At 32.8% G+C, this 23,009-nt stretch overlaps 1 protein-coding gene across 1 annotated transcript in view; it reads left to right on the top strand.

The window, feature by feature from the left end:
• The window catches only part of LOC130900493 (ceramide glucosyltransferase), a 59,840-nt gene that overhangs the window by 6,729 nt on the left and 30,102 nt on the right, over window positions 1–23,009 (top strand). The window contains exons 3-5 of the mRNA XM_057811152.1: window positions 10,029–10,233; window positions 10,471–10,583; window positions 13,594–13,859. Coding sequence (XP_057667135.1) covers window positions 10,029–10,233; window positions 10,471–10,583; window positions 13,594–13,859 — 584 coding nt within the window. The remainder of the gene's footprint in view (window positions 1–10,028; window positions 10,234–10,470; window positions 10,584–13,593; window positions 13,860–23,009) is intronic.

Below are 23,009 nucleotides of genomic sequence, written 5' to 3' on the forward strand. Positions count from 1 at the left end.
CCAAGTCATCATCTCCTGAAAATAGTAGTAGAAAGTAATCCCATTCAAAGAAAAAACCGAACTAATCCAATTATTGATAAAACCGGAAGTACTATTTTCCGAAATCTGGTACCATGATAAATGGATTTCATGTACTCCAAAACGCTAAACTTGTTTTTGTTATCCTAAACCGGACAGAAAAGTGGTGTGTTCAGGGAGGTAGCAGGAAAAAGATATGATAACACATTCTGTGAAATAATTATAGACACTACATAGTATTTTAAAAAACACCGGGTCAGGGCCCTAGATGGTTTGTATGCATAGACGATTATACGCCCGGTAACGTCCGGAAACTTTTCCAATTTAGTATCCCGTGTGCTCTTATTTTGGAAAGACGTAAAAATGGTGTTATTTGTTAATACAAATGTGTTAATACACTTCGCCACAAAATGAAGAAATTTAGATCTGTTCAGTTTTATTCAATAGTTGCTCAACGGTATATTCTTGGTGACTGTTGAGAGAAGATTAGTCCAAATTTTCCAATTATATCGCTTGTCTGTTGCTACTTAAAAAAAAGAATTTTCGTTTTCAAGGAGCGAATCGAAAATCCCCAATGGTTGATGTTAGTCCTAATAGATGTTTTATTGTAAATAGCAAGGATCCAAGAGGTTTTCGCTCTCGGACCGGGCCTCTTTCTTTTCACATACAATATTTTTTATAGAGGTTTGGGTAAAAAATATTGTTACTTATCTTCAGTGGATAGCATTCTGCCTGGTATGTCGGACTCGGAATATTTTTCATATCGATTAAAAAACCTCCTCTATCTCTGACCCCTGTTAAGACTACCGTTAGGTGTTACTATCTAGCCTATCTAGCTACGGGGCTCTTTCGTCAATCGCTTCCTCTCTTAAGATTTTGCTCCTTCCTCTTATTTTTCTCTTCAGAGTGAATTTTCTTCGATACCTAAGCGGCGAATGTGCTCGTGGCTGTCCTGGCAGTCTCCGTTGACAGCATAGCTTCCAACATATTTCCGATTAAAGCGTTTCAGATGTGTCGAAGCATGCTGAAACGCGGGTATACTAAGAATACGTGCTCCGCATTTTCGTTGTTTCCTGGATATGTTGTTACTCCTGGGATTGTCATGTTTGAACTTGTGAAGGTATCCTCTAGAGCATTCGTGCCCAAAGAACGTCTGGGCCAAGTACTAATTTACCTCTCCGTAGTAGTGGCTGAGTCAGGTGCCCACCTGCGTAATAAGACCATCTTCCTTTAGTCGATACATTCCATAACATTTACCAATGACCTATTCTATTTCTCCGCTCATCTCTCCCCACTTCTTACTGCTCAGTGCGGTAGATTTTCTCTTCTGGTAAATACATACTGCGTCCTCGGACATTGTGCATGCGATATGAAAAAACCATATACCATATATTTGCTTCAGACCTTATCACGATTTATGCAGAAAATACCCGAAACTTCAAAGGTTCGGACCGGGTGTTTTGCTTATAGTTGCGGCAGTAAATTGATTTTCTGGAAAATGCATTTCATTAAATAGATACTGTCATTGCCAGTTTACATTATGAATTAATTTATTTGTATATTCAAGTTTCTACAATGTTCAATTAACATATAAAAAAAACTTAATACGTTCAAAGATGTTTAAAGCTGTTAATGTCTAAGATTCTGAACAAACTATACTTTGTACTTTATATTGTGGTCTAGTATTATTATTCTGTTGATACTTGAACTGTTTTGGACTTATTTTAGAGCGAATCATGATTGTAAAAGAAAAACTCGTTTTTATGTTGAGAACCTGAGCCATACTTGTAGCCTTTTGTAAGATTTTCTCAAAGTTTTCATAGGTACGACGTTCCTTGGATTAAGCATTGAATCCAAATAATCAAAGATAAATATCTCTTATTGGTTCTGTTAAACTCTGGGACAACCCGCCTTTACTTCATCATAGATTTTATCCTAAATATTCTTTTGTGTACCTACCTATTTTAGCAATTGAACCTGACTAATAAAACGTACGCCTGGAAATTACGTCATTCCTTATCTAGTATCAATATAATTGTGTGATTCAACGTAACACTTATTGAACAAATACTATTTGTTAATGTTTATCTCATTTATTTCTACATTTACAATCACTGTAATCTGGTTATCTTTTAAAATTACAATGCCTTCAATGGAACCTAAAAGTATCATAAAAATTCCAAACAGAAAAAATTGTCATGTTCGAAACTTTCATTATCTAATTACGATATTATTTTAACATATAATATTTACAATCTGTTATTCATACATTGATTTCCTTCCCAAGTAAAAATAGGATCCCTCTAATGTTTACCACACTTTATTTAAGTTACTGTTAGTTTGCTTGAACGCCTGTCTGTTTTTATGGACTGTTCTAACTTTTAATCAACCTATTGACTTGAAATTTTCTTTCTTACAATACATGATTCAATGAAAAATATTTAATAATATCGCTTAAATTAGTTTATTTCAAATAAAAGGTTCTGTTATACATTTTTGTCGTTCTAGAATAAAGTCAATTCTTCTTGAAAAACTATTTTTAGTACTTATATGAAAAATCGAACTAAAAAGTTTGGTCTCAGAAACCAAACTTTATTAAAAAATACAATTGGTTTTCAAGAATGGTTTAAATTATAAATGCTGATGATAACAAGATTGGAAAACTATATTGTTTACATATAGTTATAGAAATGTAAAGGAAAATTGATCACATAGTTACTATTTCTAATAATTAGCTGAAAAATCCACTATGGAGTAAAGTTAAAATTCACTGTAGAGTAGCCTTACCTATCTATAGCATAATGTGTCAATCGTTAGTCTCTTTGGATCATATATATATATATACTTTATTAAGTACATTAGTATTTTTTATTATATAAAATTTCATAATATTTTCCATTCGTCCAATATACGAGGTTTGTCTGAAAAGCACTTATAAGTTGAGAAATATATTTGCGCATTCATTGAGACATTCTCACAAAACTATTAGCCATTTTTGATGCTCAATTTCTGTTTGCCAATCGTAGAAGTGAGTCGATGTGAAAATTTTTCTAGAAATGGAAACAATTGAGTATCTCATCAAATATTTTTTTTTGTTTTTTAAAGCAATACGCATACACACATGAGAGAGGAGTTAGATAAACTGCGATAACCAGCAATTTCATCGAAAACGTTCACCAAATGGTAATGGACGACCGTCGGATTGAGTTAGAGAAATAAAAAAGGCTATCGGCATATTCAAAGATCGCATTTTCCATATATTGATAGAAGAATTAGATATGCGTAAGCAATCCGCGATCTCATTTTTTACCAAAAGCGCATTGGAATGAACATTTCCGATTCCTTATTGGTACGGTTTAAGCAAAATAAGTCGTATTTTTTGCATCGAGTCATAACTGCACATTAAACCTGAATCCACTACTACATTCTTGAAATAAAAGAATAGTGAAGATATTGGATTGCCAAGGACCCACCTGCCTCGAAAAAAGCAATAGACGGTTTCATCCGTCATTTTAAGAGAGGCAGCAACTATTATTTGGAAGTTTTGTTATAGGTTACGGCAACAATGGACTAAGTGTATATAGACTTAATAGGACGATGTTGGAAAATAAAAATGATTATGAAAAAATTTACTTGTTTTTTTTAGTTCGGAAACTTTTCAGACAACGTTCGTAAACTCAGTTTCATATAACAAGTAGTTTATTGATCTTAATTTTGTGGTACTGTGATCTCAAGACAAAAATTTATTTGACGTCTCTGTAGCCAAATCCGCTACTGTTCATGTCTAGGCATTGAAAATAAAGAAATGAGTCGATGTCTGCTTGTGAAAAGTTAACGTTAACACGTCGGACAATTTCGCCCTTGGGATAAACTAAAATCTCGATATGCCACAATTCTACCCCTACCACCAATAACATGGTGATAATTTCGAACTCCTGGAATTTGGTATGATTAACATAAGTAGACAGACTCGCAATAACCGACAATATTCCCAATATTTTGATTTCATGAATACATTTCTTAAAATACGAGAAAAACTCTGTTTGTCTAAACATATTTGAGAAATATTTTGTTTTTAAATTTGTTGGAGGAAAGTATATTTTTATGTAGAAATATCGTTCTATAAAATTATTACGCTGAAATTCAAATAAGAGCAGGTTTCACAACTTTGATAAGAAGACTATGTGTTATCTTCCAGTCGCTTAAAAATATACTATCCTCATCGATATCGTTTTGATATGGTGATGTATTTAGTCACGCTTTCGCATTGCGCTCATCACAAGCTGAAATATATTGCAACACCGATTACCTACTTTTATAACACGAACCACTAAGTCTTTCAGTTTTAAAATATTGTATTGAGTAATATCGACGTGATTGGTTTCAGAAAGTCAGTCTACAGAATATCTGGGGTTCTAAATCTAACAAAGTTTGAACTGGATTAATTTATACCACTAAGTTACTACGATGATTCGCTGCACTTTTTGGAAGATTGGATAAATGATCATCTTATTGTGCATTGTCAAGTCTCCTTGATATTGGCAATCACAATGTTTTCAGCCTAAACAATTATTGTTCGATGCTATGTATGTCTGTCCACTCTCGGATGTTTCTCAACTAGGATATTTGTTTTCTTCCTACGCCCCCACGGTCGTCTATTTTTCCCTTTAATAAAAGTCTCGGCGGACATGACATGGGTATGATAGTTTTCGGCGTATAACTAAATTTCAAATGATTCTATAAGGTTGTGATTGTGGAGGCCAAACTTCAGCTCCGTACAAGAGCACAGACCAAATATAACATTCAATCGATCTCTGTGTCTTAAGTTGGATTGATAAACTTCTCACTCGTTGGTGTTACGCTCGGCTTCACGTTTGCTATGGGCTCAAACGCGAGCGCTGGCGTTTGTGATCACACTTCCTTCGTAATCTGTTGAATTCATGTTGAACGTAAATGAGGGCGCCAACGCGGACACGAGCGTGAAAGTTGATAAAATGATCTTTAGTTTTAAGTTCAGATTATAGTTATAAAACAGGTAGCAATTTCTGGAAAGTGACACGGGTCCATTCAATCCTGCATTCAAGTTCCTTATCCGGGTCCAGTTGCTCGGTGATATAGCATCCTAGGTATTTAACATTGGAGACCCTCTCTATGTTCTGTTTATGCGTTGAGTTATGGCGGCTAAAGACCATTGGAAAAATACTGATGTTAATTGAGCTTTGAAGAGTTGAGTGGAATGAGATTTCTTCTTAAAATGTGATATTCTTTGTCTGGGACTGAAATTATGGTCAAATACAATATAAGAAATATGTATAAATGTATAACAATTGTAAGTAAAAAAAAATTCAATATTTTTTTTTATATTATTTATTAGTAAAGATAATATCTCTTGACGAGATTAGCCTTCATTTTTGATCTATATAACTGGACTGCTAGACTCTTTTACACAAAAAGTAATAATTAAATAGATATCACCAATTTGGACATTTTTGGTTGAAAGAAATCTGAGAATACTCCTAAAATAATATGAACTCAGTCAAAGCCGTTTGGCAAAAACTTGGTAGAGAAGGTTCTAAATCACATTACCGTGGCGACCACCACGTTATGGTGGGGTCACTCCATCTTAGAATTCCTCACGCAAAATAACTGTGCTTGAAGTGGCACATATCATCCAGCTTCAAATCTTCAGTTATCATCTCGCGATAGCGAACACCATTCACAGTAGTTTAGCCGACCTCATTTTCGAAGAAGTACATCACTATTATGCCGCCAGCCGATAAAGCGCACCAAACAGTCATTCTTTATAGATCACTAGGGGATTCTCTATTGCCCAAATATAACAATTAGTTTTGGTAACTAATCTAATTAGGTGAAAGTTCTGCGTAGTCACCATTCATTTCAGACCGTTTAATCAACCATTCGGCGCATACGCGACACTCAAAATAATCAGTAAGTTTCAAGAGAAATTCAAGTCTTTATTCAAAATTTGCGTCATTGATGTCCGTGAGATGTTTAAATGTTGACGACAGCCTCTCGCGGTTGACGGATCTTCGAACTAAACTACGAGAACTACGCACATGTTTTCCAAAGAATAAATTGGTTAAGCGTACACAAGTTTTTAACACGGTTTTATTACTAGCTTCATCTGTATGTGTTCAACTGAGCTACTACTACATTTAAGTATTACAAAATTTTGCCTTATTTTATACTTCTAGTAAGGAACTCATCAGTGCTGTGGTAAAACGATAAGACCGCTATCCTCATGCATCGTTTTGTGGATTTGCAGTTAGCTCGTAGACACCTGTTGATAAAGGTTTGAATTTTGTGGAACATTTTTCTGTTATATGTCCAAGTTTTAGCCCCATATAACAGTCTTAGTTTTGATGTTCTTGAAGACCATATCTTATACAATGGCTTAAAAGTGTTTTGCGCCAAGCCTATTCTTCTTTGGATATCATTTGTACTTCATGTTTAGTCCAACTGGTGTTTGTTTTCTCCTGCATGTGATATCTATTTGTTGTTAATATATATCAACCATGAATTCAAGGTCGACCAGTTTATCAAATAGGTTCCAGTTGATTCCTGATCTTTTATCATCTGTTTTCCTAATTATCCAATCTATTACAACGGTAAACTGGGTTGGCGTAAGAACACATGCATGTCTCACTCTCTTTTCTATATCTTTGTGCTGTATACTGGCAGTGTAATTTTTATAAAAAATTGTATTCTGGTGTACTTATATATTCAACCTTTATCGAGATTTTCCAATTAAATTATACCAAGGAAATCGTACACTTGAATTTTAAATAAATTAAAAATCTCACTTAGGCCGCGTTTGTAATTTGTTTTCTCAAAATTTATAACAATTAGTTGTATTTCATTTTATTTTAATGAATGGCCTGTAGTAATAAATTTTTATTTGGGAGAGAATTTTGTTAACAAAATAAAGCTAATTATCAAAGTGAAACAGTTTTATCACAATAATGTTAATAATTATAGAAGTCAGTATCGAACGTTACAAGGTTCAATAGTTCGTTAATTCGTTAAAAGCATAACGATATGAAATCGGCTATACTATAATTCTCACATCTAAGATAAACAATCTCATGAATTGTATTGGAAAATGAAGTAAATACGGCTTAACCACAAGCAAGTACAGATGAATCTCAGGTGATTGTTAGATGTAAGATCTCGAGCAAATTTTAATTGTTGGATGACAGTTTTATCGGTTGCAAGAAAAATTCTAATACTTTTCGATTAAAAACTAACCAAATGTTAGGTTAGCTATAATTGAGTGATACACTGTGGAAAATCTAACGTTCTTGAGTAACAGATCCATAAACCATTGTTTAACAATCCCTAACTATACAATCTAAAAATAGTAAAAATTAATTTTTCAATCGAAAAGGTACTCTGCTTAACATGATAAAAATTATGGTTTATAAGATGTGTAGATTTTTAGATAGTTGTATATGCCAAGAAAACCGTTCGACACAAAGAGACGTTCTGAAGGAAATCATCATAAATTGTAATTATTTATTGAAAATACTTATTAAACTATATATAGCGTCATAATGGCAGTTTCTTGTGTTTACCGGTGTTGGATATACCAAGCTTTTAAGATATCCCCAAAAAACTGAATCCATTGTAATTAATTCAGGGGGACGTGTTGGCTATGCAAAGGGACCTTTCCGACCAATCCACCTATTAGGAAAAATGTTAATCAACATAATTTTCTACATAATTTAGGAAGTGGGGAATGGGAATGTTTAGGGGAATATCACATAGCATGGGTGGGAAAGTATTTTGGAGAAATTCTAAGTATACCTGCCCATCCAGGTAGTAACTTATTTGACAGTAGCCTACTGGATGAAAAATAATTATCAATCTTTTTCAAGTTTCTCCTTATGTCAGTAATATGATCTCCGATAGTATATAATACAAATGTTTATTTATTTATTCATTAGTTCTCCAAGAAATGTTTGATTGTGTTTTAATACCTTCTGTAAGTATTTTCAATAAATAATTACAATTTGTGATATTTTTTTCAAAATGCCTCTTTATGGCGAAAGGTTTCCTTGCCATGTACAACGATATACATACATATCTCCTAAACCATAAATTTTGTCGATTTAAACAAGGAGTACCTTTTTGTTGAAAAATCAATTTAAAAAATCATTTTTGCTATCTTTAAATTGTAAACTGATTTTGAATATTTAAATATAAGATTTGAGATTCTAGCATCATGAAGAGCTCTCAGTATTGTACATTGGAAACTGCTGATACAGTCAATAGTTTTAAATAATTTGTTGCTATATTAGACAAAACACAAATAGTTGAATTTTATGAAGGGATCAAGGGATTGTAGTGGTGACGGGCTCCATCGTGCATGAACAACATATCTCTGCGAATGTTTAGAGGAATATCATATAAGATGGTTGAGAAAATTTTTTTGTAGAAATTCTAAGTATCGCGCACCATTCAGGTTATTATAAAAAATATGAACCTACTAAATTATTAACCACTATTCGTGCCCACACATTAACGCAAAATTGATGTTGATTATAACCAACCAAATTGTTCAACATTTCAATGTTTTTCTTACGTAAGTAACACGATGTTTTCAGTACGCAGTTCAATTAGTAATGTTGATTGTGTTTTAATATATTTTGTGAGTATTTTCATTGAATAATTACAATTTATGAAAATTTCCTTCTGAATGTCTATATGACATACGGTTTCCTTGGAATTTACAATGATCTAAAAATCTATATATTCATTGAGAAATTCATTTTTATTATATTTAGATTGTACAGATTGCCCCTTTAAAAGTTACGTATTGTTAACCCCTGGACTTCAGATAGTAGTATAAAAGCATTTATTCCGTCAAACACCTACTGGATATAAGTAATCATCCATCAAAAATTCATAATGTTCTATGTTTTATTTAGAAAATGTACTTAAATACAAGTTCTGATTTTGCAACATTAAAGGTTTATAACTCAGAAACGAGGGGTCGTATGAGAAATTTTTTTCAACTCACAGCATTATTTTCATGTCATCTACTCACTCTCGAATTTTTTGCATCACAACATCGCAACACCCTGTATGTTATACTCGTATATTGGTAGGCAGAATATGGAGAGTCTCTTGACCATCACGGTGCAGATATATATGCGTCTTTCACTTATTATACGTTGTCTAGTGCGCATGATCGTGGGTAAACAAAATTCATCACAATTAGTAGATTTTAAGCTGCGAAAGGAGGTGGCCTACTGTTCTTCACCATTACAAACGCGACGCTTGCGCACGACGTATCAAATAAAAAGAAAGAGATAGAAGTAGTCATTAGCTGTCTCACTTCATGGGCTACGCTTCCATATAGGATTATTATATTTATTGTAGTTTGTAGTTTAATAGTTCTATTACTCTTTCGAAAATAATTCTAGACATAATCTTACTCGCCATGTTCGGTGACGTGATGGGTCGCCAGTTTTCTCAATTAGATAAGTTCCTCTTCTTTGGTAGTTTGATAATTGTTCCCTCGTCTGGTAAGGGACTACTAAGCAGTAAAATCATTACGGCCATCTTAAACTTTCGATACCATTCACGCACAATACCATCACTCATAAAGTTTTCCCCATACACATTATTCTCTGATAGATTTCTGCAGCCTTCGGCCTGTAGAAAACGAATCAAAATTCGCAGGTCACACTTGGCTGGAGCATCAATAATGGCGGACATGTTTAGGTGGCTATAGCACAACGCCGACTGACGCCTGAGTGTCAACAATGGCGGAGTGTGTAGTGCGAGAGCTTCGCAGTCGCCTACAGCGCATGTCCTTTTTCTTCTGTCCGTGTAGCGTTTGCACGGAGCGATTGAACGTTGAAAAAAATCGGCCCTCGTTTTTATTGATATTCTATAAATGAATTCAAGTGATAAATACTTACAAGTTTACAGTAAAATTTATTCGATCAATAATATGATGTCTAATAAAAAAAATGTTTTAGTATGAAATCCTTTTTTGTATAGAAGATGAAAAAGACCCAGGAATAGATGTAGTAAACGCATTATTAAATAAGTATCCAAAAGTTCAAGCTAAAGTATTTATTGGTGGCTCAACTGTCGGTGTTAATCCAAAAATTAATAATATGAATAAAGCATACGAGTCTTCTATTTACGACTTAATTCTCATATCCGATAGTGGCATTAGAAGTAAGTAATTTTCAAAAATCTTTTACCATAGATTAATCATAAGTTTTTCATACGTGCTATGCCTCTTTTGAAACACTAGATCAAAAAATTTGTATAAAGGATTTAATGCTTGAAAAAAATCTCACTGAATCAATTTTTCACATCCAGATTCTACCGAAATAAACAAAACATAATGTTAATTTCACCCTTTTTCATTTGTTTTATTGCGAGTTTAAGTTCTGGTTTATTTGATTTTAGTGAAAGAAGATACTTTACTAGATATGGTAGAACATATGACTGAAAAAACTGGCATTGTGCATCAAATGCCATTTACATCTGACAGAAACGGATTTGCTGCCACGCTCGAAAAGGTGAGCGCATATATAAATCTGAGTACATATATGTTTAATAAGAATCAATGAATGGAGCTGATAAAAATCAAAATGTTTTCTTTTTTTTTCTTACTTTGTATTTAGATTCCGTGAAATGTATTATGGAATATATTCAATTCTGTCATGTACAAAATTTTGAAACTCAAACTCAAACAAATATTTTTTGTCATAGAGTTAGACGATACATTTCTTACAAGCTTTTTAAAGATAAATTTTGCAAGATTTGATACGCTGAATCCAAGTATTTTTTTTTAAATAGTTACAATATCTAACTGCTAGAAATTATTGCACAAATGCTGAGTTCAAAACATCTTTCAACAACATTTAAAAAAAAATCGTAACATGTAATAAAAATAGCAAAACTTGAAGGTCGAATGTGAATAAAATGTTCCTACTTGATACTGATACGCATTGATTCTTCAATTTCAATATGCACAGAACGTGATGTTGCTGCTAGTAATTGCCAATTATGACAAGAAAGGTATAAATATTCATACTTATCACATTTCCGCTTTAATACGAGGGCGGTTTGACTTTTCAATAATAAAATCTTTGATATTTTTCAACACACTCTACCACTGCCGCTTTTCAAATCAGAGAAGCGGTTAGAAATCATTCCATGACACAAAACATCTTTATAATAATATTTACGTAACTTTCGCCGGTTTCTTCAATAATTTTCCAACGTAAATATTGGTTTTCCGTATTTACTCAACAAAAAAGTATTAAAACTAATCTATCTCTCAGATGTATGTTAAATTTTGACAGATGGCATTCATTTAATCGCTCTAGTATGTATGTAGTATGTAGTATTATCCAAATATGTTAATTATGACAAATATAGTACTTTCATCCTGTGCTTATACAGGAACGGTGATTAATTTTCTTGGTAATAATATATATATATATATATATATATATATATATATATATATATATATATATATATATATATATATATATATATTACTGCGAGAACAAGTTCGTATAAAACGGCTCGAGTTGTGGACGAATAACTTGTGGATTTTGCACCAGGACAACGCACCTGCCCATAACGCGCCATATGTGAAGCAGTATTTGGCCAGTAATAATCTTTACAATTTTATGAAATATATTAACTTCCCTACTGGGCAAAATGTTCAAACATTTCGAATGGTTACTTATATAGTTCAAAGTTCGTGGGTGTGGGCGATCGTGGAGCCGTTGAGCACATAGGCCTTAAGATAGGCCAGTCGTGCCCCACTTGACGTTACCGAAGCCCGATGTCTTTTGAGAAGCCGATCATGCGCTTTGGCTTGAACTATTTGATGCCGTTAGACAGGTTGTGGGGTGATGCCCATGGTGTGGAGGTGACGTCTTAGATGGTAGTGTCCGGTTAGAAGTCCGGTCACAAGTCTGATTTCGCGCCTATTTAGCTGGGGTAGTTGTTTGGTGAGAGACGAGCGGGGTCCATGTATATGGGCCTTTGCTTGTCTCATGCCAGGCGTCTCCATCCATATCTGCCGCATATTATTATTATTCATATGTACGTGTTAGTAATACTTTTTTGGAAATAAAACTATATGGAATTGCCACCAACGTCAAATTCTATCAGATATCATATTTTAAGAGCTTTCTATGCTACTTATGAGCAAATTAACAATAAATTACAACGTAACAAATTAAACCCAAAATATTTTGGACTTGAGATAGACGAAACTATATTAGTTCCAAAAAAAATAGCTTTGCTGTACCCACCAGCTCATGAATTGCCACCGAATTGTAATTGCATGAAATTTAATACAAAATACTGCATATGTAGAGAATCTAAATTACTGTGCTTTTCTTTTTGTAACTATAACAAAGATAACAAACACGTGGAAAAACGATTATGGTACGAAAATAGATTGTAAATACATATTGGTACTTAAATGTTTGTCGTAATTTAAAGTTTTAGAAAAAAGTAAGGTGCATCTCATTTCTTTAAAATTTATATACCCTTAAAATACTATGAACAAATTACGGTGCTTTTTTCATGAAAATTTTTACATTCAAACTTCTATAACTTCTTAGCAGATAATATTTAAAAGGTCTTCCATAAGTCAATTTCAATCTTAAACTTTAACGTTTAAAATGAGCTGCGTAAATCTTTCTACGTCATGTAGAAACCAAATAATGACCGATAAAGTGAGAAAACACGGCAATTTGACAATAATTGTGCATTGTATTGACGATAACTTTTTTAAGGATTAATTCTTTGCAAAAAACTGCGGAGACTTTTTTGTAGATCTTTTTACTTTCTTTTATATCTCTTTTCACATATCTCTTTTATAAACAATTAAATTCTGAATATACTGCTTACACCACCACTACACCAACACTCACTGTCTGACGCGTGTTTCGATAACCAAATTATCATCTTCAGAGTCTAACTTTTTACTTGGTTATCGAAACGCGTGTCAGACAGTGAGTGTTGGTGTAGTGGTGGTGTAAACAGTGTATTCAATATGAATATCGCCAACGGCTCCTGAAACTCCAACAATTAAATTGTTTATAACAAATTAATCGATCAGATTTGGGCTTTGCACCTTCGAAAAAACGATTCTACGTTTCAGAAAACGTAGGAAAACGCTCTAAAATTGAAGGGAGTATGAATGACTACGGGTCCCCCCCGTAGCTGCCAACTATTAAAGATATATGTTTATTTGTCGTTTCATCAAAAAATACCCTCACTATCGTTTATAATAAACAACACATGGAATTTACTCGTAAAATGTTTGAAATTTCCAGATTTTATTAGCTTCTGTCAAATAATTTTGCTCATTTTTCCTTTATTAATTTGTTTTTCACTGTTTATTTTTGTTTTATGGTAAAATTCAGGGTCAATGGATTGCTTAATAATCTTTTAAACTTTTAAAAGTAAGAAAAAAAATGAATTTGACTTCACAGTTTTGATAAATGGAAATAAGTTACAAAATTCTTATATGTTGAAAGAAATTGTTACTTTTAGATATATTTTGGTACGGCTCAGTCAAGAATGTACCTAGGTGCGGATTGTTTGGGCATAAATTGCCACACTGGCATGTCTACACTCATCAGGAAGGATGTTTTGGAAGAACAAGGTGGTTTGAAAACGTTTGGCTGTTACCTAGCTGAAGATTTTTTTATAGCTAAATCATTCCTCGATAAGGGATGGAAAACTGCCATTAGTAGTCAGCCTGCTTTACAAAACTCTGGTATCTGTGATGTAAATAGTTTTCAAGCCAGATTAACACGGTAAGTTTTTGAATTCTCTTTATAAGGCTTTTCAAAAATAAAATAAATGTTATCAAAACCGAATTTTCTCCTCTTTAAAGGTTTTTATAGTTCCAAAATTCGCATCAACCGCATACTGGTTATTAGCGATTAAATTTAACAGTACAAGTTAAATTTTTTTATTTTATCCACAGATATTTGTTAAATTAAGTTTATGATCGAGATCTGTCTGAGGTAATTTTTGAGGTTAGTAATATTGTATTTAGGTCCTAAAATTTCAGTTCAGACTTAAAAGACGGACATTTTGCGATTATGTGTTTTAAAGTCAATTTGCAATTGCAATTGCTACATTTTGGTTCAGATTTCGCATCAAATAAGTAGCTATGGGTCAGTCGTGTATGGCCTAAACGGAGACGCTTTAAAAGAACTTCATCTCTGCGATTTTTCGGTAGTATTGACCATGGTTTTACTGAGTCTTCCACTTCACGAAGTTTATGTGTGGGCGTTGACCATTTGTTCTCTTATTCATTGAGCACTTTACGTTTTAGTGTTGATTTAATATCGGCACTGGTTAAAAAGTTCACATATTATTACTATTTACGTCTTCCTTAGCGACCAGGTCTGCCTCCTCGTTTCATTTTAATCCAGTGTGTGAGAGGATCCAACAAAACGCATTTTTTTTGTTGTTTGTCTTTTATGTTTTGCAGTTGCTGCTTGATTTTGATTGCCAAGGAATTTTTGGTGTAAATTTTTTGAAGAGTTTGGATTAAGCTAAGGGTATCTGTAACTATGAGCTAGCTCGATATATTGCATATAATTCAGTGGTGAAAGTGGATGGGGTTGGAGATGCTCTTAGCATATATTTGGAGTTTGGTGTGATGATAGCGATACCCGTATCATCTTGAAATTTCGATGCTTCTGTTTAAATATGTACAAAGTGTTTGTATTCACCGAATATGTTACTAAAGCATCTTTTGATTAGCGGATGGTTTGTGTGATGTTTGTCGAATGAGGTGAAGTGGGTGATGAATTTGGTGCTTTTTATTATCCATGGTGGAGCTTGAGAAAATTCGATAGGAAGGGTTGAATTTCAGTAAGTAATATCCTTATATTTATCAGCACTATATGCATATATATTGGGTCCATCTTAAAATTTTACCTGATTAATGATAACATCGCATAATAAATCAGGTGTTTTATCTTCTATACAAACATATTCAAATTTAGATGATTCATTAATGACAATATTTTCTGTTCAAACAAGATTAGTTGTTATTAAAAATGACGGTGACTAAGCATAACCAGAATATTATATTACATATCAAGGGAAAACCTCCTTTCCAAGAAAATGTTCGGAGCGATCAAAGGAAAACAAAATGTTTGCTAAAATTGCGTTTTTTCTAAATCGAAACCATGTGTTCTGAATGAATGATATATTTTTTATTAATATGTTATAATAATTTATTTTTCAATCACAAAAATGTTATCAATTATATCGTTATCTCTATTTTGATTCCCAATCGGCATTTTAATCAATAAAATTTCCAAATTTCGTATTTATATCTCAAGAAATAGATAAATTACAGATTAATTGTAGATTATTAGAGGTGTAATAAAAAAATATGGTGAATGAATTTGTGTAGCAAATCTATTTTAACTAGTATACAAGGGTGCTCCGGGACTTGATGCTTAAAATTCGGGAGAGAATAGATGACGTGAAAATAATGCTGTGACATAAAAAAATTCTCATACGACCCCTCGTTTCTGAGTTATAGGCTTTTAAAGTTGCGAAATCAGAACTTGTATTTAAGAATATTTTCTAGATTATACATTGAACATTATGAATTCTTAATAGATGATAACATATATCCAAGCCAGAGGCAACTCTTACCCAATGGTTAACAATCCGCAACTTTTACAGAGACAACCTGTAGAATCTAAACATATCAAAAATTAATTTTTCAATCGGTTTTTTAACAAAAAGATACTATTTTGTTTAATTTTATTTATTTATGGTTAAGGAGATTGTGGATTTTTAGATCGTTGTACATACCAAGGAAACCGTTCGCTATAAAGAGACATTCTGAAAAAAATGATCATAAATTGTTATTATTTATTGAAAATACTTACAGGAGGTACTAAATCACAATCAAACATTTCTAATTGAACTGCATACTTTTGTGATAACTTGAGATTTGCAAAAACTGTAGACTTTCTGATAAATGGACTTCTACGAGGATGTAATGAAAAATTCTTAGCGTACTATAGAACCAAACAAAATTTTAATGTCAAAATATTTTAGTACTTAACATATTCTCCTCTTAATTGGATACATTTATTACAGCGAACCTTCAACGTCTCTAGACGTTTCAAAAAAAAAATTTTCTTCTTGCTCTGCAAACCAGACCTACACATCTTTTATTACCACCTCGTTGGAAGAAAATTTACGACCTCTTAAACTTTTTATCAGTTGAGGAAAGAGATGATAGTCGAACGGAGCCAAATCTGGGGAATAAGGGGAGTGTTCTAGTAATTCAAACCCTAAATCACGAATTTTTTGCATAACAACATGAGATTTGTGTGCAGGGGCATTGTCCTGCACAAACAAAACACCTTTGGATAGCTTTCCGCGCCTTTTCTCTTTAAACTTGAAATCAATCATGATTACTCCATGGCAATCCCAAAAAACTGAAGAGAGAACTTTTCCAGCAAATTTTTGGACACGAAATTTCTTAGGTCTTGTAGAACCAGAGTGTCGCCATTCCATCGATTGTGGCTTTTTTTCTGGATCGTAGAAATGTACCCAAGTCTCATTCATAGTAACAATTCGGTTTAAGAAGTCTACATCGTTTTCAAATCGAGCACAGATCGACCGCGATGCTTCTACCTTTGCACGATATTGGTCAACATTCAAACATTTGGGGATATATTTTGCAGCATTTTTCTCATGTCCAAATTGATATGAACTATATGATGAACGCGTTCGTATGAAATATTCAGTGCTTCAGATATCATCCGTTTTAGCTCAATTCGACGGTCTGATAAAATCTTGTCATGAACTGCATCGATATTTTCGGGAACTGACACAGAAACTGGCCTTCCCGACCGGTCATCATCTTCAATGGAAAATTGACCTCTTTTGAAGCTTGCAGTCCAATTTTTCACGGTCGCATACAAAGGACATTGATCACCAAGGGTATTAGGCATATCTTCGTAAATCTGCTTACGTCTTAACCCTTTTAAATACATGTACTTGGTGATGGCTCGATACTCGAATTTTTCAATTTCCACAATTTCAGTGGACATCTTTTATCTTTTATTGGTTTACTTTTTTGATCTAAAACTTTTTACTGACACTTCTAATAAGTTATTGTTCGTTGCTATGGTAACGCAATATATTGTTTATGAATGGAACTGGTCTAGGCTAACAAGATATCAATACATCCTCGTATTTCGATAATACGGTAATGTATTGTAGCAGCAAGTTCTTTAACTCTAATCTTAGTATGCAAATCTATCTCTGATTTATGAAATAATTCTTCCAAATCCTTACACTTAGCTAATTGTTCACACTTCGATTTGTAACATTTTTATCTGTGTGACGTTCATCATTGTCCTTTAATAAGTTCCTATGGAAAACTTCCTGTGCTAAATTATAAAACTGTTTTTCTAATTCCATTCCATTTTCTTTTCCGCATTTTAATTCTTGTAACCTAAAAAAGTAAAATCTGTATATTTTCTTAAACTAATTCTTGGCTTGCTCTGATTTGCAAATCAATTTTCCTCTCCATCATTTTCTTGTATTTCCGATAGATGTAAGCTAGAACGATTAGAAACTCCAATGTGATGAACATTATTTCCACTACAACTTTTGGTTTATTAAATTCACTGGAAGTAGTTTGTCCTCCACTATATTCTCCACTATAGCTCGAGCTATCATTACTTCTTCTTTATACCCTTTTGATTGATTACTACCCGCCATATTTATTTAACCGTATAACTATTTTTCCATTAATTTTTTCCATTATTTGTTTTTTTTTCTATTTAAAAAAAATGTAATTCCACTTTTCGATTCTCTATTGGCAGGATCGCCATATGATGACTTAAGACTCAAACAAGTCCTAACCAAAAAAACACGTCATATCCTTAACATAACTTTATTAAAAATAATCTAAAAGAATAGCAAAGTCAAAAGAAATTTGCTACATTATCACAAAAATAGTTGATTATACATATAGTAAAATAAAACAATGAATGATTACAAAACTAGCTTAAATTCCAATAAGGTAATATACCTTTTTAAATCTAGAGGGTGATAATATATTTATATTGAAATTGAAATGTAGAAAACATTAGTTGGTTAGCTAACAACTTTTTAAATGAAAACAAAAAAACGACGAGTTGTTGAAAAAGTACTGTTTACTAATGAAGCTGGTTTGTATCAGAAATTCTACATCTACAGAAATTGTCAGCTTTGGTTTATTTCGCTTCCATGATAGACCCGATCTCATTTTATAAGATACACAGGAGTTTTACGACTGCTTAATAATTTTTGAAGATAGAATTAGTAAAATTCAAAAGACCCATTTTTCCGTGCTCATGTTTTGTGATAACTTTTACATGTACTTTAGTGGTACCTTTTGATTAAAAACATCATGTATATGAATATTACACATGTTTCTCGTAATGAGAAATATATTTTCACATTTTGTGTTAACTGTGTTTATTCACCTACAATTGACTTAACTACTGGTGCTTGTGTAAATTTGCAATTACTTATCTCATTGCATAAGTAAAAGCAAAGTAATGATACCATTGTTTAAGGTATTAGTTCTGAGTAAATATTTACTCTTAAAATTTTAATAATGATCCTTCTCAAATTGATTCTTGAAATTTCATTACTTCATACTTGAATGATTTGAAATTAGTCATATTAAAAAAGAAATTAGTAAATAGAGGTAATGCCTTCTAAGATTCTAATACCCGAGATTTCATAAATGATTTAGTTTATTAAAAAAAATATAACAAAATTTGTTCGCGGACAATGAGTCCGCGTGACACTCAACAGGAGCATTTGTAAATTTCCATTGATAGAAAATACAGCAAAAATATATTAGCAGAGTTTCAACTGGAAGCAGTAATATTTTAAAAGTGGTCTACGAGGAAAATAAATTTTGACGATTCTAGTTTATAGATTCAAAAATTCAAGTTGTTTTGAAGAATGTCTCAAATTGAGTTTCGTGCTGTTATAAAATTTTCGTCTAGGAATAAGGATTAACAACACAAATCGAAAACTGAATGATCGCATCATTCTGAACCATTTATTATAAATTGAGACGATAGAGCTGATAGAGACCATAATCATTAGAAGATGACCCAAGTGCGGGAGACCCGATTAAAAACAAAAGAAAATGCAGGACAGATCGGCATTTTCAAAACAAATGGTCTAAGGGTTCTATATGACGAATTCTCAGCGCAGTGCAAAATCAGCGTCGAGTAAAATGTGAGAGCCCTTTAGAATTTTGCTGCGAGCACCAAGAAAGAGTAAATCGATCAATTGTAACGATTGGTGAAACTATGGTCTTTTACGATTCTCCTTTAATATTCTCCAACCACCAAAAGAGATACCATAGAATGGCATCGGAAAGGAGAGCTCGTGCCAAAAAAGCATAAAAAAGTGACAATAACACTGGTCAAAAGTGATTTTGTTGCCTTTGATATACGATTGCTTTTAGATAAATTAATGGTAACAATTTATGAAACTACCAATGATTTGGTAAAATTTTAGGACTGCATTGGTATCCTTTTGATTGACTTCAAGGAATGAAATACAACGGTGAACTTGGCATATTAGTCTGACTTACTTGGGCAGTTGCGTCAAAAAATTATCGACAAAATAAACCGAGGTGTACGGTTGCTTCATAACAATGCTCCAGTACACACTACACTTTTCAAGGCTTCGTACACGAATGTGACTTGACCCATTAGATAGCCCTGGTGCGGCCCCGTCCGATCAGGGCTATCTGGTGGACAGACTTTTTGTTCGCAGGCAGAGTTAAGGGGTAAAAAATACCACAGCGACAATCAAATTAAACCGGAGGTACACGATTATAAAGTTGCATCATATTTTTATAGTGGCATAGAAGCTTTAGTTACACGTTCTGAAAAGTGCGTGAAAATAAAGGGGGAATATATTGGAAAATAATCACAGTTCTCTTTCGATGTCAGGCTAAGAGGTCATGGACAACGCACTACGTATTTTTACCATGTCCTGTTGTATTCGCGTACGCAATTTCTGAAAATGTACATTATCCTGCAGTAGATATCATAGTTCTGTCAATGACTTTCTTTTAGTAGAAATTAAATCAAAATTAAGCGCTGACGATCAGGATAATTTTGATATACCTCAACAGTTGCTTCAGATGAAAGCGATGTCTAAAAATATACATTATTCTTTGTCAAAAACTTCATGAGGTTTTTCTTATTACCGAAGATTTCCTAATAGGGATAAATACATGCTAAAAAGCGCTGACGATCAGGATAATTTTGAATACGTCAACAGTTGTTTAGGCCTAGAAGCCAAGTCTAAAAAATGTACATTCTTGTGTGGCAGACATCATTCCTTTTTTACAGTATTCTCCTTTTTAAAACAACTATCTTCAATCATTTTTTGTCGCTTATAATTTTTTATGTGTACAACTAGCATTTTATACTGAAAATCTATTAACAATATTAATATTCTTATCGTGAAACATTGTAAATTTTTTTTGTTTATCATGAGGAATTAGTTGACTCACATATCGTAAGTTCAATGTCAGATTTGCCATTTCCATAAATAATTTTATATAGTTGAATAATACTGGAACTTATTGTTGCTATGATTATTAATCTTTCGATGTAAGTTTTTATTTCCTTTGAATTATTTTGATGAGTTTAACTTAAAGTTACATGGAACTACTATTTTCACAGTTATTCAATAGACAAAGTCTACATAATTAAGAATCATAACTTTTTTGTATCACTTTCAACGAATACCAATCAAACAAAAGTATGTATAAGAAAAGTAGTCAAAGAAACAGGCTGAAACATACATTTATTAAAGATTTTAACTTTTAGATTATTTATTCACATTTCATTTAATAGTTGAAACACATGAGCTTTTTTAACTGGAAGGAAATAAATTTGAATCAAATTTGTAACATTATCTACGATTTAACCCTTTTAGCACCAGTGGACGTCCGACGTACGTCTACTTGCTATACTTCAGTACGTACGACGTACGTCAGATAAACGTTGTTATGATTTTAATTTGGATTTTTTGCTTACACTGAAAAACTATTTATCAACAACTAGTATTGGTCCATTTTTAGAACGCTTAGAGAGAATTTTTCAACATAAATATCAACCAAATAAGAATGTTGTTGTTGATGAATCGTTGATGTTATACAAAGGTCGTTTGCATTTACCACAATATATAAAGTCAAAGCGTTCCAGATTCGGAGTAGAAATTTTTAGTCTATGCACCTCTGATGGATATATGTATAGCTTTGAAATTTATACTGGACAAGGTCAGCAGCAGCAGCAGTTTCTTCTTCCTGACGACGTTGATAATGCTAGATTATCGCTTTCAGAAAAAATAGTAGTTCATCTCGGTAGAGACTTACTGAACTTGGGTTATTCTTTCTATACAGATAATTGGTACAGTAGCACTCGGCTTGTTGAATATTTATTACAAAAAGAAACGCTACTTACTGGTACGATACGATCGGATAGAGGGGTTCCAAATATATTAAAAAATTCTCCACTCAATAGACACCAGTCAGCATTTGCAAGAAAAGGGAATGTGATTATTCTAAAATATTTTGACAAAAGAGACTTGTACGTTCTTTCGACAGAATATAGTGTGGAACTTGCTGAAAGAGAGAGATGTTGTAGGTGGTCAGATAGAATTTTTTATGAACCCCGCAGTAATTCAACGATAACTAAGTGTATGCGAGGCGTCGAAATCGACCAATTATTCATACAGCAGAAGAAGTGAGCGTCCAAAATAAGACGTTATTGACCTATTTAAAGTTTGTAATTGACTATTTCGTGGAAGGGCGTTCAGAAGAAATCGAAAGATTGGATGCAAATGAGCCACTTCCTAGACGACGTCGAAGGCAACAAATTGAAGTTGAACATTTCCACCTACTCGTTGTCGTCAGACGAGATGCTAGATACTTTTGTAATTTGTGCCCTACAAGACCTACATTGTGTATGCCAAACTGCTTCAACCGTTATAACCATTTTGTTTAAATTATATGTAAAATAAGTTATTCCGGCTTTCAGTGTAGATTCATTATTATGACGTACAGCGTACATTTGTTGGTATATAAGTGTGAAAACATACGTCCTATGTCTGAACTTATAATCGCTGGAATTATTTACTTCAAATAAAAATGTTAGCTGGGGCAGAAAGGGTTAAATGATAAACGTAATAATGAAAGACGGTTTTCGTTAGAACTGGTATTTATTGCTCTATTTCAAACAATCCGGCTACTGGGCTTTGCTTAAACAATCGCGCGTTCTAAATATCTTTATATCCAGTTATGCGAAAGTGATTTGACGGAACAAATGCGCTCTTTTTATTCTAAAGTCCGGTTTAAAAACACATCAACAAATTAGTATAATATAGGCCAGTTATCATTTCCCCTTTTCACAAATAATCAATAAAGATTACACCTTTGGAATCCCAAAATATTGCGACCATGACCTTATTGATCTAAAAACGGATTTTACTATCCCATGACACTAATAGTATTACATCATTAGATTTTCTTAATCTTGGATCCTATTTAACAAATTAAGGATAATTGCTTTTGAGGTTCTGGCACAACTCTTTTATCAAAAAAGTATTTGAAGGTGTCAAATAAATTTGCACTTTAAATCAATATTTTGACGAAGCATAATTATTTCGAATTTTAATATTTCATAATTTCTGCCCATTCCGCTAGCTATACGTAATTTCATTTTGTAATTAAAAATGTTCATTGCATCTTCATTTCGAAAGAAATTAATCATTTAACTTTAATGAGTTTCTGTTAACTAAATTGAATTTTACTTTGAAAGATAATCAAAGGGAATAGCATTCTTGAAAATAACTCTTCAAGAGTTTCTGTGATAATATTGTCT

Source organism: Diorhabda carinulata, chromosome 1, assembly GCF_026250575.1.
Source record: "Diorhabda carinulata isolate Delta chromosome 1, icDioCari1.1, whole genome shotgun sequence".
NCBI classification, from domain to species: Eukaryota; Metazoa; Arthropoda; class Insecta; order Coleoptera; family Chrysomelidae; genus Diorhabda; species Diorhabda carinulata.